The 20,797-nt window shown below is 35.0% G+C and overlaps 1 protein-coding gene across 1 annotated transcript in view; it reads right to left on the bottom strand.

Moving 5' to 3' along the window:
• LOC131036308 (ethanolamine-phosphate cytidylyltransferase) overlaps positions 1-20,797 on the bottom strand; it is a 137,140-nt gene that overhangs the window by 13,994 nt on the left and 102,349 nt on the right. The window contains exons 7-8 of the mRNA XM_057968161.2: positions 18,915-18,980; positions 18,656-18,778 (exon numbers count right to left, since the gene is read on the bottom strand). Coding sequence (XP_057824144.1) covers positions 18,656-18,778; positions 18,915-18,980 — 189 coding nt within the window. The remainder of the gene's footprint in view (positions 1-18,655; positions 18,779-18,914; positions 18,981-20,797) is intronic.

Genomic DNA, 20,797 nt, shown 5'->3' with positions numbered 1-20,797 from the left:
AATTACAGACTAGACAAAATTCTGTGGAGCTCTCACATCAAGAAGAAACATGCTTCAAGAGCCTAAGGATTGTCAAAATGTCTATAAATGCAGGTATGACTTATTAAACTTGAAAGTGTCTGAATATCAATCACAATCATCTTATCACTTACAAGAGAAAAGGAAGAAGTTCAGAATACCATTTTAGGCTGTACACTCTGCACTGATACAAAAAACTTCTTGCAGACCATGGTTCAGGAAAGACGCTTCATTTAGAATGGTTGTTGAGGTGATTGATCTGAATTGTAGACCTTAAACAAAAAAATTCTGTGGATTATCCAATAAACTATTGTGTAGGAGGGCAATTTTTGAAATTGAATGGTACTCCAGATGCCTATGCTCCTGGATAGTTGAACCCTTTAAATACAAATCTCAAAAAACTCTTTAACTACGAGTCTTAAAAAACTGTGGCATTATTTCTGAGTGAATGCTACTAAGTCCCTCTCCATGTAAATTTAACCACAAACTGAATTTCTTGCCAAACAAGTGCTATTTTCATGACAAAAACAAGCATGAGAAAGGTTGAGATCAATGAGTTGGAAGTACTAGAATTAATTTGTTCTCTTTTAAGATTTATCAAGTTTCACAACTTCAATTCCAATGTAATAAACCATAAGCACCTTCATCATTTATAGATTGTCCCAGATGATAAGCAAATTGTTATGTAGTTGGAGCTTAAATAAGCTTTTAGTTCTTAAAGGGTGTTGACATATCGAATAATATTTCCCTAGACTCATATGGTTCCTACAAGCCACACAATTGAGATTTCTATAGTTGATAATCCACTACCATGCATATAATCTTGGCAAAAGACTATTCTTTCTCATCTCTGAGGCTAGAGCTTGTATGTTGCTGGATATAAGTTTGAGGTTATTTTCTAGATGAAAAGAAGCATTTAGCTACTTGATAATAATAACCCTTGAAAAGCATTTTACGATGATTTATAAAAACCCCTCGGCATAAATGACATAATTTAGACACATTGCAGCATTGGAAACCCTTTATACAAAGGTATGAACTCACTTGTTTTGATTTGTGAATATTCTTGTTCCAATGAGCAACAAATTAAGTCCATTGAGAAATGATGATATAATATCCAGTGAATTGGGCAAAATACTTATTTGAATATTGGATGCTGCATGAACTTTTACAACAAACATATAAATTTGAAAGTATTATACACACAACCTGAAAGTATTTTTCTCTATATCAAAGAATATTTCTTATGCTTGAATGAGGTAAAAAAGACTTGTTAATTCCACAATAGATCCTCAGGTTTCTATTTTCTTTCTAAAAGTTATGCTCCATGATAAAATGGCAAGCACCATCCCCTATCAATGAAAATAGTTTCTCACTTCATGATAGTGAATCCTCCTAAAAATAAAAGATGAAAACATTTTTCTTATTTTCCAAGTAGTGAATCCTCTTAAACATAAATGAAACTTTGTAAAACATAAACCACCAACCATAAACCTGCCCTATGTTGATATTAATTAGGGAAGGGCGGATTCATATTGCCTTGGGCAACATTGGAATCCGCCCAAATAAGGTCTGGCCCCCCTTCCCTCCAACATGGCCCTATTCCCCACGCTATATCATATAAACACTCAGCGCACTATCCAATAGGGCCGACCCTATTAACAAGGCAGATAAAAGGAAATAATTAAAAGTTTAATTATTGAAAAGCCGACCTAGTTAAGGAGTTCGCTCCATATAAATAAAAGATCAAGATTCATTTGTAACACAAAAAAAAGTCAATTAAGCTCCTTCATCTTATGCAAAAATCTTCATATTTGCCTAAGTGCGAACTTCAGTCATCTACAACTACAGCAACCTTCATCTATCATTAGGAGGTGCGAAATCCATCTTGAGTTGTTGGCAAATTCAGTGAATGCACAGCAAACTGATTGGAGATCTGCTATTCATACACCCACAGCAAGGACTACCATTTATGTATACCAAGCGAACTGCTTAAAGGACTGCCATCTAGGTCATACACAGCGAATTCTTTGGTGGCCTACAATCTAGGGTAATGGAGCAGCAGCATCTATCCTTCATATGACAGCAAGTGATTGTTGAAGGCAGTCACCTCATACCTCTTGTGACAGCAACATCTGAACCTGCAAATACATCAGATAAGTGTTGTAATGATTACATAACTATAATCCATAATCAGATCTAAGGATCTTTTCTGGCTGGGTTTTTCCTCCTAGGAGGTTTTCCCAGGGTAACTGTGTCTTGCTGTTAATTTGTTTATTTCTATGTTGTCATTTTCTTTCAGTTAAACAAACTAAATCTAAATTTCTTAGTTATGTCAATCTGAAAGTGTTAAAATTAACACCCTAGGCCAAATCTTAGTATTCCCATCCTCGTGGTAAAAGTATGCACATACCCTAGAAGTATTTTGCTCTACATCAAAGAATATTTCTTTTAATAGAAAGAGGGTCATAGTAGAAGTATTATACACACACCGTGAGTATTTTTCTCTATATCAAAGAATATTTATTATTGTAGAATGAGGGACAAAAGACTAGTTAATTCTGCAATAGATTCTCAGATTTCTATTTTCTTTCTAAAAGTTATGCTTCATGATAGAATGACAAGCAGCATCCCCTATCCATGAAAATATTTTCTCACTTCATAATAGTGAATCCTACTAAATATAAAAGATGAAAACATTTTTCTTATTTCAGAATAAATATCCTCTTAATTATAACTGAAAGTTTGTAAAACATTCTTATCCACCAATTACAAACCTTTCCATTTTTCTGTAATAGCCCTAAGTTCTAACAATTTCAAAACCTATCATTGTCTTTGCAACATGGCATCTAAAACATTTCATCACAGCATTGACCTCAAGAGCCAAACTGCTATGATGTGACTACTTTAATGCTGTCTTTGATTGTGTGTGCAACCAAAGAAGAGTATTCGCAGCGCAATAATTCAAGTTCTTCTCTTTTTTAGAATTTTTTCACTTTCAGTATAAAAATCCACCTTCCTCTTTCCACACATAAAACATTTGTTTAGAGGGCCAACAAAAAAATGCAGCTCACCTCTAGATCTTTGCTGTACCAATATCAAGCTTACACCTCTCCTATTATTGTGTGATGGGGAGATCTCACTATTTGAGAACCCCCTTCTCCACACACATTATAGACAGGTAAGAGAGCAACATGTTAGCATTTTACATTGCATCTTTTGGTACAACAAAAAATGGAACAGGTTTGTGGTAAAACCATTTGTCAAAATAGAAGAACAAAAAGTAACCTGCTATGAGCAATATGTACTTGCTACCACAATTTTTATAGTGTTTTCCTAAATAGAGATGTGATTGTTTTAATGTTTTTGATTGTGAGTGTGCAACCAAAGAAGAGTATTCACAATGCAAGAATTAAAGCTTTGTCTCTATTTAGAAATTTCACTTTTAGTATAAAAATCCATCTTCCTCTTTCAACTTATAAAACATTTGTTTAGAGGGCTAAGAAAGAAATGCAGCTCACTTCTAGATCTTTTTCTGTACCAATAAAGAGCTTACACCTCTCCTATTATTGTGGGATGGGGAGAGCTCACTATTTGAGACCCTCACCCACACAAATTATAGAGAGGTAGGTGAGCGACATGTTAGCATTTTACATTGCATCCTTTAGTACAACACAAAATGGAACAGGTGTGTGGTAAAACCATTCTTCAAAATAGAAGAAAAAAAAGTAACCTATTGTGTTGTTGTAAACACACACCCCATTGTAAAATGGGGACCCCTCCTTATTTTTTGACTTGTTAGCTTAGTGTTTTGCTTAGTTGTCCTTCGCTTGAAAATAATTTTGGTCTTTTGGCCTTTGAGAGGAGGTAGTAATGTCTTGTCAATCTGAGAAGAATGTAATGATCAATCCTTGGAACGGGTAGGGGTGCAAGGTTTATCTTAGGAATGGGTATGACTTGTATGTTGCCCTTGTCAAATTGTATAAGTGTTGGTTAAGAACACCTAATTCATGGTTTAGGAATTCAACGATGAAATGCAAGATTATGAGGATATTTCACTTCACAAAGCACAAAATGTTGCAAAATGTTGTCAAGACAAATCATCAAGAAGGTGAAATTTTGAAATGTTATATGTGGATTCAAAGAGAAAAATCCAAGGATGTGATATCTTGACAAGGAAAATTCCTAGTCAAGGTCGGATTTCTTGATCTTGATAGGAGAGGGAAATAGGGATAAATTCTAAGAGAAATCCTTGGGTAAAGTTTGCAATTTTCATAGAAAATAAAATTAAAATGTAAAATCCTAAAGTTCAAGTGAGGAATTCCAAAATTAAAGTGTGAAATCCTAAATTCAAGTGAGGAATTCCAAAATTAAAATGTGAAATCCATGGTTCAAGTCTAGATTGTCCTTTTCAAGCTCGAATTTTACCTTAGGCATTTTGTGGAAACTCCTTGAGCAACAAGGAAATGCGCCACATTTGTCCTTCTCCAACTCTCACAAGTGCTAATACTTGTCCTTGACCATATGCAAAATGTACTCACCCTAGTCCTTGAACACCTTGCAAATGCGCTCACTTGTCCATGCTTGAGGTGAATTTGCACCCTCTAGTCCAAAACTACCCTTCAAACACACCCATGTGTCTGGAACTACCTCACAAATGCACCTTACTTATCCATGGATACATCAAAAATGCGCCCTATTTGTCCTTGAAAGCATGAAAATCCAACTCAAGGTGAGTTTAAATTCACGTCAACTTGGAATAGGTGAAACGTGTGAAATAATAAACAAGAAGAGGGCCAACTCAGATTGAATCCCTCCAAAACGTGTGGAATAAAATGAATAAGGCAAGCTGAAATGTGATAAGGGAGGCATGAAACAATATTTCAATATTTACAAAGGAGATGAAAGCTCCTTAATTTGAGAGTACAAGATGATCTTTCCATAACGAAAACGATCTAGAATAGAAACACAAAAGACATAAACAGAAGTTACTAAAAACGATAACTACAATGACCATTATAGAATATTACACTATTATTTTAATACCCTCCCATCCTTCTAACTACCCTACAGAAGACATAATCTGCAGGTCAATTGGCCATGAAAGCATAAAAGACCACCCCCTTCTCCTCAGAACTGTTAATAAATGATAGCCTCGGTAAGATAAATGATTGAATGAGAGATAAATGAAGTCTCTCATTCAATCATATATCTCATCGATAGACTAGATAAGACTTCAGTTATCATTCCTTGTCTGATGATTATTATAATTACTCTTCGATATGTTATGTTCCGGTCTTTCTTATATCAATAATTACATGCATGATAACTCAAGCCTATGTAGATATTCACTTATATGCAATATTGTTGTGATCGTATTCTTCGATCTATATATATATATATATATATATATATATATATATATATATATATATATATATATAACCTCGTTTATAAATCCCGATTAACACCGGGTTCTTAACCAATGCCTAAACTACCGATTAACATCGGTTGTAAATCGTAATGCATAGAATACCGATTGGTATCGGTTTTGTTTGTTAATTACATACACACCAATTGGTATCGGTTAAACGCGATTATGGTTTGAAGAGGCGCGATCAAGTAATATCTTGATCGGTCATGTCTAATAGACATGACCGGTCAAGGTATTGCTTGATCTTCTTGATTGGCATTTATATATATCGATTGGTGATTGTGAGAAGAACATCGAAATTCATAAATGCTCTTTCTCCATCTGCAACATACCAGATAATAATCAGATTTATTATATTAAGAAATAACATATACTTGAAAGGAAAAATAAGCTTGAATATAACTTGCATCTTGAATTGAAAATTGAATTACATTTACATGGTATCAGAGCTATAGTTAAATCGAACCTGAGGCTAATCAATTTTGTGGAAAATTCAAGACAAGCATATATTCAACATCACATTCTCCAAATGGCTAGCCACATCAGATTCGAAGATAGACTCGGAGGAGGCGATGACTTCTCAACATGGAAGTTCAGAATTAAGATGATTCTAAGAGAAAATAAAGTCGAATCATTTGTAAAAACTGAAACTACAGAACCTGAGACTGAACCTGACAAAGCAACTTGGATAGAGGGAAATGAAAAGGCCATCAAAATCATAGTTGATGGGGTGAGGAATAATATTATGCCCATCATAAGGAAACATGAAACGGCCTACAACATGTTCAAAGCACTTGAAGATGCATTTTAGATATCCAATGCTAGTAGAACCTTGGCTTTAAAGAGAGAAATAAATCATATAGCTATGATCAAAGGGGAGTCAGTCAATGCCTACTTCATGCGGATATTAGCCCTAAGGGATGAGCTAGCAACCCTTGGATATGAGATCCAAAGCAAAGAATTAACACTCATTGCTCTAGAAGGGTTGCCTAGTATATGGGAAACATTCGTCCAAGGCATCAGTGCAAGGGATAAATTTCCAAAGTTTGAAAGGCTAAAGGCAGACTCACTCCAAGAAGAATCAAGGTTAAATAAGAAAGGGATCAAACAAAATAATATAGATGAAGATCTTCAAGTCTTAAATACAAACTCCAATAAGAAAAGCAAGCAGAAACAATTTAGGAAGAGGAAAGGTCGTCATGGCAAGAACACCTTCAAGAAGGATCTTTCACAGATTCAATGTTACAGATGTGACAAATTCGGACACTATGTTGCCAAATGTCCAGAAAGAGCCAAACAACAAGCCACATTTGCCAAAGCAGGAAAATCTAAAGGGGAAGATGACTCCAAGAAGTATGTACTCTACTCAGTACTTACAAACCAAGCATCAAACAAGGTTAACTCTTGGGTGATCAACAGTGGCTCATCCAGACACATTACAAGGTTTAGAGAAGTGCTAGATTCCATGATAGAGGAGAATGATGAGGAAGTGACTATCGGAGATGACTCCACACATCCAGTCAGAGGAGTTGGAACCTGCACCATCAAACTGAAGTTAGGCGTATCATTGCAACTTAAAGGAGTACTATATGTCCCAGGCATCAAGAGAAATCTAGTCTCCATATCAGCACTAGCGGATAATGGGTACAAAGTGACCTTCATGGACAACAGAGTGTTGGTTTGGCCAAAGAATTCATCTATCAAGAAAGCTAAAACCATTGGTCAAAGACAAAGCTACTTGTATGAGTTGTGCATAGAGCCCAACCTAGCCCTAATCCATGAAACTACAGATGCTAATGAAGTTTGGCATAGAAGACTAGGTCACCTGAATTTTAGAGTTTTATCATCAATGGAAAACCTTGTCACAGGCCTACCTAAGTTAAAGCAATATCATTCAGGGGCATGCAAAGGATGTGCCCTAGGTAAAAATGCTAAGGGTGTTTTTCAAAATAGTACTAGGAAAACAAGCAAAGTTTTAGAGTTAGTTCATTTTGATGTATGTGGACCTATGTCTGTACCTTCTTTAGGGGGATTTTTGTATTATGTAATATTTGTTGATGACTACTCTAGGAAAACTTGGATCTACTTTCTGAAATGTAAAGAATTAGAAGAGATCCTTAATAGGTTTAAGGAATTTAAATCACTAACAGAAAACTACTCAGGAAATAAAATTAAAACCTTAAGAACTGACAATGGGGGGGAATACACCTCATATTTGTTTAAAGATTTTTGTAAAAATGCTAGGATTAAGAGGGAGCTTACTATACCTTATAATCCTCAACAAAATGGGGTAGCTGAGAGGAAAAATAGGACAATTGTAGAAGTTGCCAAAGATATGATTCTTGATCAGAATCTAAATACCAATCTTTGGGCAGAAGCAACCAGCACTGTTGTATATATACAAAATAAATGTCCTCACTCCCATCTTGAAGATAAAACCCCTGAGGAAGTCTTTACTAAAACAAAGCCAAATATCAGCCACCTTAGAATATTTGGGTGTCCTGTCTATATTCATGTACCTAAGGAGAAAAGATTAAAATCAGAGCCTTCTGGAAAAAGGGGAATACTTGTAGGATATAGTGAAACCTCCAAGGCCTACAGATCTATATACCTAGTTAGAGGAATATTGAACTGAGTAGGGATGTAATCTTTGAAGAAGACTTAGCCTTCAAAAGAGCCCAAAGCTCAATAGAACCTGAAGTCTATATCCCTACCCCTAGCATAGATGAAGACCCTGCTCCTGAGCTTCAGAGGGATGGTCTTGAGGAAAATGAAGGTGAAACTCAAAACCCACCTAGAAAAAATTTCAAGAAGAGACCACTATGGGCCACCAAAACTGTAGAAGAAGCTCAGAAGTATGCTGCCCCCTCAAGAACCTTCAGAGAAAGCAAAAGGCCTAACAAACTTACCAACTACGTTGCTTCCATGAATGATCTTTGAAAAGTTGAACCTACTAATGTATTAGATGCACTTAAACAACAAGTATGGAAGAATGCCATGTCTGAGGAATACCAGTCCATTATGAAAAATGATGTTTGAGAGATTGTTCCTAGGCCAGCTGGAAAATCTGTTGTCACCTCCAAATGGCTCTTCAAAATCAAACATGTTGTAGATGGCAACATTGAGAAACACAAGGCTAGATTTGTAGCTAGAGGGTTCTCACAAAAGGAAGGAATTGACTATGAAGAAATCTTTGCACCTGTAGCCAAATATACCTCACTAAGAACAGTCTTAGCCATTGCAGCAGCAAAAGGATGGAAAGTACATCAGATGGATGTAAAGACAGCATTTCTTAATGGAGAGATTGCACAAGAAGTATACCTAGAGCAACCTGAAGGGTTTGAGATTCATGATGTAGAATCTCATGTATGTAAACTCAAGAAAGCTCTTTATGGGCTTAAACAGGCTCCCAGGGCCTAGTATGAAAGAATTGACACTTATCTCTCAGAGCTAGGCTTCTCAAAGAATGATGCAGATCCAAATCTCTACTACAAGCAAGACAAAGGTGATATGTTGATATTGATACTATATGTTGATGATTTGTTAATCACAAGAAAAGATCACCTCATAGATCAGTGTAAGAAAGACCTTGCTAAAGAATTTGACATGAAGGACTTGGGACTCCTTCATTACTTCCTAGGTTTGGAAGTGTGGCAAAATTTTGATGGCATTATACTAAACCAAGGAAAATATACCTTGGACATTTTGAAGAGATTTGGAATGCTAAACTGCAGATCCATGACCTCTCCAATGGAAACAAACCTTCATAAACTTAAGGAAGCAACAGCAGAATCACAACCATCAGATCCTACTCTATACAGGCAAATGATTGAGTCCCTGATGTATCTTGTAAATATGAGACCAGATATCTGTTATGCAGTTAATGCCTTGAGTCAATTTATGTGTGAACCAAAGGAGATACACCTGGTAGCAATAAAACATATCATGAGATATCTACAAGGTACCCTAAAACTTGGTCTCAAATATGAGAGAGTTGAACTAGATTTACATGGATTCACAGATTCAGATTGGGTTGGAAGTGTAACTGACAAGAAAAGCACCTCATGATGTTGTTTCAGTTTAGGTTCAGCCATGATATCCTGGATTAGTAGAAAACAATCATCAGTAGCACAGAGTTCCACTGAGGCCGAATACATTGCAGCCTCCATGGCTGCTCGAGAGGCAGTATGGCTTAGGAAGCTGCTTGTGGGGTTATTCGGTGAACCAATGAAGCCTATGGTTATTCATTGCGACAACCAAAGTTGTATAAAACTTTCAGTGAATCCGGTGTTCCATGACAGATCCAAACATATTGAGATTCCATATGTACGAGTCATGGTAGATAGGAATGTGATTCAGTTGGAATACATTTGTACAGGAGAGCAGACAGCAGATATTCTTACCAAACCATTTTCAAGGGTGAAAGTAGCACTTCAGAAAAGGTCTTGGTATAATTGAAATTTAATTTGCTTTGTACTCCTATACTTATTAAGATGTTTTATGTGTAAACTTCTTTGTCATGTTAGGACTTTTATGGGTTTAACTCCCTGTGTTCATGTCTAAGAGGTGACGATCTCTCAGATAATAAACACTTGTATGTAGACATTATAAGGTGACGATCTTATGATGTTTAAACCAGTTATCATGTTGGATCTCTGGTATGCCATGGATGTGGCATGATTGTGTTGTGGTAAAACATTTGGAGAAAATGTTAGTGCACATACCACAACTTGGATAAGTTGAGAATTTAACTATTTTCATGTACTTATTCTTAAAGTATTGCGTGTTTAGGCAATATTGATATCACATGCTTAGGTGATATCTTGTCATCACAAGTTGATGTGATGAACGTTTGTATCACGCGTTTAGGTGATACTTCATGTCACGTGTTTAGGTGATGTGATTTCTTGTATCAGATGATTGATGATACTTCATGTCACATGTCTAGGTGATATGATCCCCTAGAGAGTAAGATTACCTAAGGAATACTGACCATCGTGAAAAATGTGATGCTACATATGTTGTCTTTCATTTATCTTCCCTCACTAAGAGGGAGTGTTGATACATGATAGCCTCGGTAAGATAAATGATTGAATGAGAGATAAATGAAGTCTCTCATTCAATCATCTATCTCATCGATAGACTAGATAAGACTTCAGTTATCATTCCTTGTCTGATGATTATTATAATTACTCTTCAATTTGTTATGTTCGGGTCTTTCTTATATCAATAATTATATGCATGATAACTCAAGCCTATGTAGATATTCACTTATATGCGATCTTGTTGTGATCGTATTCTTCGATCTATATATATATATATATATATATATATATATATATATATATATATATATATATATATATATATAACCTCGCTTATAAATACTGATTAACACTAGGTTCTTAACCAATGCCTAAACTACCGATTAACATCGGTTGTAAATCATAATGCATAGAATACCGATAGGTATCGGTTTTGTTTGTTAATTATATACACACCAATTGGTATCGGTTAAACGCGATTATGGTTTGAAGAGGCGCAATCAAGTAATATCTTGATCGGTCATGTCTAGACATGACCGGTCAAGGTATTGCTTGATCTTCTTGATTGGCATATATATATCGATCGGTGATTGTGAGAAGAACATCAAAATTCATAAATGCTCTTTCTCCATCTGCAACATACCAGATAATAATCAGATTTATTATATTAAAAAATAACATATACTTGAAAGGAAAAATAACCTTGAATATAACTTGCATCTTGAATTGAAAATTGAATTACATTTACAAGAACGGTTTGGGACATGAGTCTGTCAAGACCCTCCTTTGTTCTGCAAAACTTCTAGATATGACCAAGAATACTACAATCCATCCAACCCGATGTTGGGTAACAAAGCCATCTCGAGATTAGCTTTTAAAACTTTGATTTTTGTTGACAAAAAAATCATGCAAAACCCTCCCTAATTTTTATGGAAAAAATCATACAAAAAAATTCCAAGATTTTTTGTGGAAAAAATCAGAAAACCCTAAAGACCATGATTTTTAAAACAAAATCATGCAAAAACCCTTCCATGATTTTTGAGGAAAAATCGGGCAAAACCCATAAAATGTAGGTGAAAAAACCACAAACCATCAACAAACCCCAATTTTTGTGAGAAAAAAAAATTGTGCAAGACAGAGACCCTTTAAAGCAGCTCAAAAAACTCAAAAACGCAGCCAACAGAACAATGCTGCAAGAAGAACAAAAGTTGCATGGGAATGAAAAAATCCTTCATGCTAAATACACCAATCGCGCAGTTCTGTGAAATCCATTGTAGAAAACACTAGACCCATTGTGATTTTCACGATCTGTCACAAAAAAACGTCGTAGAAAAAAATAGTCGGTCGTCGTGGAAAACAGATGTGTTGCATGCAGATATAGAGCCACGAACTGGAACAACCATGAATAGAAATGGCCACGCACAACATAAATCACAACCCAAGTAGGAAGGAATCACAAACCGACACACAATCTTGAGCAAAAATGACTCATTTTTACCAACAAAACCCTACACGATTCATAACCAGAGTTTCACGAAAAGAATCGTTGTAGTAGACCCGCAATTTTCCAAACAGAGCAACAAAAATTTTATAAAAAAAAATTAAAAAAAAACTTCTAATTTTTCTTTTAGGTAAAAAGATGATTGAATGATTCAATTTTTACAAACTATATTTTCATAAAAAAATTGATTCAAAAAATTTCCAAAATTTCCTCAAAATTTCTAGGTAGTTAAGCCACAAATTTTTTTATTACAAAAAATTCACCAAAAATGACCTAATCTCTGATACCATGAAATGATATTTCGATATTTACAAAAGGAGATGAAAGCTCCTTAAATAGAGAATACTAGACGGTCTTTCCATAACGGAAACGATCGAGAATAGAAACACGAAAGACAAACAGAAGTTACTAAAAACAACAAACTATGATGACCATTATAGAATATTACATTATTATTTTAATAAGGCAGGCCGACTTGAATTAGGATGAAGGAAACTTGAAATTGCAAATTAAAAAACAAATAAAATCTTGCCTAAGTTGGCTTTTATCAAAGGAATTCACCATTTCTAATGTGGAGCATATACATATCCACATCAATTTAAAATACATTGAAGGCAATTTTTGTCAAGACAAATCAAATTAGGAGCAAATTCCAGCAGAGGCAGACAAGGTGCGAATTCTATCAAATGAAGACGAACTTGTGCAAGAGAATCATGTTTCAAAGTGCGAATTTTATGAAAAGGCAATCAGATCATAGCAGAATAAAGTGGAAGGAGCAGAATTGTAGAAGACCTGAGAAAGACAAATCAGATCTGAAATCATGCATTTACATTTTCCAAGTGAAAAGTGCCATTTCGAGATCATTAAGGATGAAAATCAGACTGTGTTAAGGATCAATTTAATGGAAAATGATGAATGAAAGGATTTTAGAAGGGTTTATAAAGTGAAATTTGTGAATTTTTAATGATGTTTGAAGGCGTAATTTGTTCCACTCCCCCTTGAAGAAGGATTATCATCCAATGTCTTTTTGAATTCTTCAAAATAAATTAAGAATGCAAGAAGTTAAATTTTCATTGTCTTATTATGATCCTCTTGCATTTCACTTAGGGGTTTTAGGAGTTAACGAGTTAACATGAGGTTTCATTCACAATCATAATGCAAGGTGTTTTTCATTCTTTTTCAGGATTAATGGAATGATGGAGAACGATGAAAGAATGTTTCAACAACAACATCAAGAGAATCAAGAATCCAAGGAATGATTGAATGGAGTAATGGCGAGTGATGGAGAGAGGAGTTCACAACATGGGAGAGATCAAATCATGCAAGGAAGTGTATGGAATCCAAGATGAGGACAAAGAAGAACATTACTTTATAATGAAGGATTCTACAATGACCTTGGACTTGCCTTGGAAATCCAAGATCAAGGTGAAGGACTCAACAAGGTCAATGCAAGATGACATCAAGATGCACAAGCACAAGATATTACAACACGAAGAGCGTCACAATATGGAGGATTGCTCAACTACGACAAAAAGATCAAGACAAGATGACATCCAAGAAGAAGAATTTTAAAAGTGAAAAAGGATTACTATGAAGATGAAGATCATTCAAGGAGATGATGCAATTTGGGAATATGAACCATCACAATCAATCAAAAGTTGGATAATGTTGAGTATCAAGAGAAATTGATAGAGATGCAAGCACTTCTTTGTAATTAAGGATGAAAAGACTACAAGATGTATGCAAGTTGAGGTGGCGCCCACTCATCATCAACCAATCCAATAATGACAAGTCAGCATGTCCAGATTCATTGAACCTAGCTCATCAACAAGTGGACATGTGGATGCATTGAATAAAGTGTCATCATCTATTCCTTGTGAATTGTGCCACCGAGGCCATGTTAATATTGACTGGTCCTTTTCCTCAAAAGGATATGCATTCAAAGCTTGTAATTTCCTCATTGGAGGATATTAAATGTAGGGAGTGGTTGTTGTAACTACCTCACTTTAGGGTTTCATAAAATTATCTTGGACATTGATTTAGAATCAATCTGGGCCATTCATTTGTAATTGAGAAGTCTATATAAGGTTTGGCTTTCTCATTTGTAAAGATTAAAGCAAGAATACTCTTAGAAATAGTAATAGGAGGAGATCAGAAATTGTTGCCAAGACTTGTCCAAATATACATAATTTCATTGAAGACATGGTGGATCTTTGTGTTTGTTTCAACATTTTGGATGGTTTCTACTTCTCAAAATTTTAGTTGAAGTTCATTGATTTTGATGGAGAAATGTGAAAATGTTTGATGGAATTCCGATCCATACCATTTGTAGTTTGTTGATTGCAAATTGCAGTGCATGGTTAGTCTGAACCTAATTTAGCATTATTTCGATTGTGGGTGTTCATTTGGATTGCACCAGTATTGAGTATTTGGATAAATGTTTACAATATGAAAATCCTTCGTTACCATTGGAGATTGCATCAGTTTTGTGTAGTTGTTTCCTCATGGTGAAGCAAAGCTTGATTTATGGAATCTATCTATCTAAGCACTATCCATTATCATCGTTGTCTTTAGGTTTAGCTTAGATTTCTCTAACCCTTATCCCTTTTATCTTTTATTTACAGTTCAAGTTAGTTTAGTATTCCAATTCCAATTAAGCATAAGTCCCTTTTGTGTAAACAGAAAAATCACATCATTCACTACCTCTATCCATCGTAAAGTCACATTGTTCACATTGTAAACCTTAGGGTTGCCTTATTTGATCACATTGTTTAGCATTTGAGGTTTCCTTGTTCAAGAGAGGATAGAATACTTGGTATTTTATTCTGTGTTGGCGAGTGTCACAAAACACGCATCAAAATAACCTACTATGAATAATATGTACTTGTTACCACAATTTTAATAGTGTTTTTCTATGGTGGTTCACAATCATGTTGCATAATGTAAATGTATATCTTTTTGGATACACCTAGAGAAAAAAGTTGAGACACTCAACTCAAGGCAAAAGAATTTTACACTTTTTGATTGAAAATACGCATTTCCACTACTTAACTAAAATTGGGACTGAACAATGCAAGTCTACATAAACATTGACTAGGCATAAACGCTTAAGGATAGAATGGTACACAACCTCAATCTTCAACTTTCAGCAAATCTGAAACACAAAGCTTGTGAACTTGCTAAAAGCAATTTAATCTCCCTCAAAGCACATAACATAACATATCAATTGCAGTTTAAAAGCAAAATACGCATAATTAATTCTATTGCATGACTAAATTTTGTATTACCATTAACATTGAATAGCAATTTCAACAATTTGTAGGCATGAGAATTAGGAAATCCAAGTGCAAGTAGCAATTATTTATAATGTTTACAAAGCTATTGCACAAAAATAAATAAAAGCTAACTGCTACTTCGACTCTAGCTACTAAGTTGTTTGTGTAATGCAATCTATATTGCAAAAACCTATCTACTAAAACTAAATAATCAACTCTAACAAAATCAAACTAAACTGCTTGTATAAATTATTACAAACTCCCACTAGAACTCAACTCTTGCATAGCAAGAGATCTAAAGAAAAATAATCTAAAACAAGCTAACTCCTAAAAATACAGATCACTAAAAATTTAGCACAAAAGATAAAAATAGAGCAATCCTGAAATAGAAGTAACTAAAAATAGCATTGGCTATAAATAACGTTGGATAAAATAGCAAATCTCAAAATGTGCTCCTCTTTGAAAATGGTGATAACTACAATAGCATGAGCTATTTTTAGCACAAGCTAAAATTAAACTTCTAGATAGGCAGCTCTGAAAGACTTTGATGATTCTCCAACTTTTTCTTTGATTGAGGCTAACCCTCTTAAGACATCTGAAAAAACCTTGATAATCCACTTTGACATTTTCAATCCCTTTGATAGGCATGCACTTCTACTCTACATGCACACCAATACACTATATAACAAATTTTAAACTTGCACTTTTGATTTCATTTGTACAAATGTGCACTTAATCACTGGGTTTGAATCTAATAACTAGATCTTAAAGTTGAGCTTATAATTAAATTTTCTTTAATGTGGCGTGCACCTACACCCAATATCAAGTGCACCCCTGACACTCTCGCGTGCACCTATACACTGAGTTTTTAACATTTAACTTTCCTTTATATGGGTGTGCACTTCATGCTCCCACACACACCTGAAAATAGGATTTTCAAACTTTGACGTGAAGTAAAAAAATTCTTTGTTGAGGTGTGCACATGAGAAAGGGAATTAATATAACAATTTTATAACATTATTTTCACTCATTGAGGTGTGCCCCTGCTCTACAAATGTGCAACTTTGTATTGTGATCAAATTTTATATTGGATTTCTCTATGAAGAGATCTGCCCCTGCTCCCTAGGTGCACGTCTATGTGTTGCACTTTTGAATCTTTATTTTGAAAATAATTTTCCACCTCTATTGGACTCGCGCCTATGCTTCACACATGCCCCTGTTTCCTTGTTTAGGTGTGTCCCTCTACTTATTACATGCACCTTGTAACAACATTTTAAAGTCTAACTGAAATTCACAAGTCCTTTGAAGGCATGCACCTATATATGAAACTTATTGATTCTACACTTTGGAAAGTGAGGGAACCTTTGATCAAGCACACATTTGAAGAGTAGGGATGCAGCTTGATGCTATATTTTGGATTTGACTTTGAACCCATTGATTTCCTTAAATGAAGTGTAGCCTCACATCCCAGTTACACACCTTAAAACATGATTACCAGTGCGTCAAAGATTGTGTTTTCAAACTACTATTTTGCCTGTGTAAGGTGCACATCTATAAGCGCACCTATGAGTAGACATCCAAACTTTTAAACTGAAATTTTGTCTCCTTTTACAGGTGTGCACCTGCCTTTACAAATTTTAGCTTTTGAAATTATACCTGGTTTGGACATGTGCCATTTCATTACTTATCATTGTCTTGAAATTGAATCATAATTTCCTTGTAGAGCTGCATACCATGGTCCCAGCATTGAGTTGAATAGGCTATTTGACTGAACTTTGAATTGGAATTTTCTGACCCTAAAAGTCTCCTTCATACAGGTGTGCACCTAACCTCCAGTCTTTGCAATCAAAAACCTCTCCTCTTTTGTCATGAAGATGATTTCAACAGATCCATTCCATGATCATGTGAAAATTTAGATAAGAGTAAGGAGGACATGACAAAGAAACTAGAGAATACTTGATCATGACTTGCACTTGAGAAAACATAGATGTTACCTTTAAACTTGACACTGTATGAAAGTTCCATATAGGTACAACACAACAAGCATACAACAGCAATATGCAGAGACACAGAAGAAGAAAACCAAGAAGTATACAAGAGGCAAGAAACAAAATCTGCAAAGCTTCATGATTAGAAGAAACAACAGAAAAAAATTAACAAAAATGGCTGAATTATAAAGAAAAACTGGTGATATCTATTGACATTGATCTTTAGAAACTAAACAAAACTTTACTTGGAAACCGTGGTAATCTCATCATTATAGAAAAAAGGATCAGAATGATACAGCATAAAGGTTAAACAAAACTTTATTTGGAAACCTTGGTAATCTCATCATCATAGAAAAAAGGATCAGAATGAAACAGCATAAAGGTTAAACAAAACTTTACCTGGAAACCTTCATAATCTCATCATCATAGAAAAAAAGGATCAGAATGAAACAGCATAAAGGTGCCCTAGGCCAAAGTTTGGTGATCTCATTATCATGCTAGAATCACATACACCCTTGAGATATTTCACTGTTTACCAAAAAAGGTAGTTGTCATTTTTGGAAAGAGGGAAACCACTATTCCACGGGGATGCATCCCCAGGTGTTCAGTAAGATCCCGGGGAAATCTGCTCCATTTGGTTCTTAAATATAAAACAAGGTGACTTTTTAAGGAAAACAACGTTAAAAGCCCCTAAAAAGCTAAAAGGAGGATAACTGTCACTGCAAATTCAGCTTGTCATATTTTACTATTTAGAAAATCATTTCTATAATTTTGTTTAAGTTGTTTTAATAGCTATCATCCCCACTGTCCTCAAAATTCAGAAAAATGTTTTGCCATCCCTGACACTGTCTCCATGTCCTTGGTTCCCCCATCCTGGAAAACTCAGAGAAACACAAAGGGAAACAAAACTCTGTTTATTGCAGAATTATCATTGGTTAAATTTCATATTTCCTTTTGCAATTTTTCGTCCATGAAAAAACTGCACACAGCCTTTGCATTCTGTGAAATCATTAATATTCTGTTAGAAAAAAGAAGCCTCCTAACTGTGTAAGCGTCTTGGAAAACTGTCATTCTCTCCAATAGCCCCAACAACATCAAATTCTTCAATAGTTTTTGTAATAGTCTTTAAAACATTTCCTCGTAGCATTAAGCACAAGAGGTAAAATGCTATGTACATGAACTGTATTGTACTAACAAAAGATAAATATTCATGTTTAAGTGTTATAATCCAAGTTCCAATCTATGGAGAAATTTCATCTCTTATCATAATAATTTGCCTTCCTCTTTCAAACATATGATAGTTTTTAGAAGATTAGAAACAAAGCAAAGAATAGCAGTGTGTAGGCCTATAGAGTTAGAAAATGATGCAAGATTAAAAAAAGCAAGAAACAAACCTGATAAGCTTCACGATTAGCAACAATCCTTCTAATAATTGTTGTAGTTGTTATGTCCAATGGGCTTTCCAGTATCTTAAATACTCCCATACTCTTAGGTGCTTCATATGGATCAACTTGGCCCTGAAAATTGGTTTGTAAAAAGCATCATCATCCTGGCTTCAATATAAGTACAAGAAAATTCACAAGAAGTCTGTTTTGAATATGTAAGCTAGAACTGAAAATGTATTTATATGATTCAAATAATGTTTTCACTCACATTCAAAGGATTTTCATTCTCAGCAACAGTGCCATGGACAACCAATGAGATGTTGAAGGTTGTAATCTGCTCAAACATAATATGAAAAAATTTAGGCATAAGCATCTCTCTACATTTGGAACAAGAAATTAAACTCATGCGCATAAAGTTCTTGCCTGCAGTTGCTCAAATTTAAAACCCCACGATAATAATAGCATAGGACCTTAAGTAGATCTGCTTCTAGATTTTGAAAAATGTATCATGAAAGCTAAAACAGCACTTAAATAATTTTGCCTCTTTTCAAATTTATTTAAATTTTATACATTTTCCCAAAACAGTTTGAAACTAGCCTTATTTCAATTAGGAATTGCATACAAAAAACAAGCATCATGGGCATAACATGGAACAAAGGATAAGTTAGTGGATTCACTCGAGGATCCTCTACAGTTAACATAAATGATTTGGTTCAAGTATGTAAGACAATTGTGAGCCCAAACTCCAAATGCTAATCAGTAGAAATTAGCCCCAAAAATCAACCCTCTACAACAAATCAGCAACCTCACAATTATTTTACTGATGTTAACCATAGTCATCAAGAGATGCAGGCAGGGATAGAAGCAGGGATGCCATTTTCAAATAAAGGATCAGAGGGTCGGGAATAAGGAAACAGCTACCATATGTCAACCTATAGTTACCAGGGGATGTGAGTATGCATTGGTGGACAGGGGCCAACCCCTGTACCTGAGTTTCTTAGTGACAATGATCCTGATGCATGTTGGACACATCCTAAAGGTTGGATACATTTCTCCTAGGCTGGGACTTGTCTCTTACCACTGAAATCTAGATAGGAATAGAAGGGATGTGTTGTAATTTGCAGCCTTCTATTGATGCCCTATTTGTTACTTCTAGCATTCATTTTTTACATGCAGACATCGGTTTAGTTGGTTTGATGTCAAATTGATATATATCATGTGAGCTTTGACATTATGAGTTCTGATTATTTATTTGTGAGTATTAAACCACAATGATGATATGAATGACTACAGGCTGCCAAGTTGATTAGTGCATGGTACACCTCTTGAATGTTCAAACTGTACATCTAAGCCATCAAGCTTCCTAACCCTGTATCAACTTGAACAACCACTTTTTGCACTACACTTGAGTTTGGCTGGTAGAGAGAATGAAATGGATCAAACTGAATATATCTTGAGTTTCCAAAACGTAATCTGATTATGAGCTCTGATGACAATATCAATCCACAGGTATATTGCCTGCTTAAACAAAATAAATCTCAAAACTTTGGAAACAAAGATGATCTGAAAAAATTATAAAACAATTTCTCAAAACAAAAAACAATAGACCATGTTCTAATATAACCTGCTTCTGAACCGCAAAATAATTATAAATAAAAAACAGTTTATTATAAAAGTTTTGCTTTGTTTATAGGCAAGGAAGCCCACTTTTATTCTTAACCTATCCTCATAGAATAAGCATATTGTTTGTTCACATTCAAAAGTACCTTATGTCAAGAGTCCTGGATAGACACGTTGGATGCATTACAAAGACACCAGAACGGGAAACAGATATTTTGAAGCACATTAGTAATCAACTGAGAAGTGCATGCTGAGACATGGAATTTAAAAAGGCATCTCCCACTCAAACAGATGCAAATCCTAGTATGTTGGGTATTGAGTGTACTGTTTCTAGGGATCAGAGTCATGGACAGATTCCTGTTGTGGAGGCTTTGTGGTTAAAGGACAGACAGGAGATGCAGAGGGGTCAGCACTGGGTCCCCAATTGTCAGGTGCAAAAGTGCCTGATGCACCAATTACGCCTTGCAAAATATGCCATGAAGGTGGTAAATGGGCTTATGCAAGCAAATCTGATATATCAAGGGCAGTGGT

Source organism: Cryptomeria japonica, chromosome 7, assembly GCF_030272615.1.
Source record: "Cryptomeria japonica chromosome 7, Sugi_1.0, whole genome shotgun sequence".
NCBI classification, from domain to species: domain Eukaryota; kingdom Viridiplantae; phylum Streptophyta; class Pinopsida; order Cupressales; family Cupressaceae; genus Cryptomeria; species Cryptomeria japonica.
This window is presented reverse-complemented; position numbering and strand designations above follow the sequence as displayed.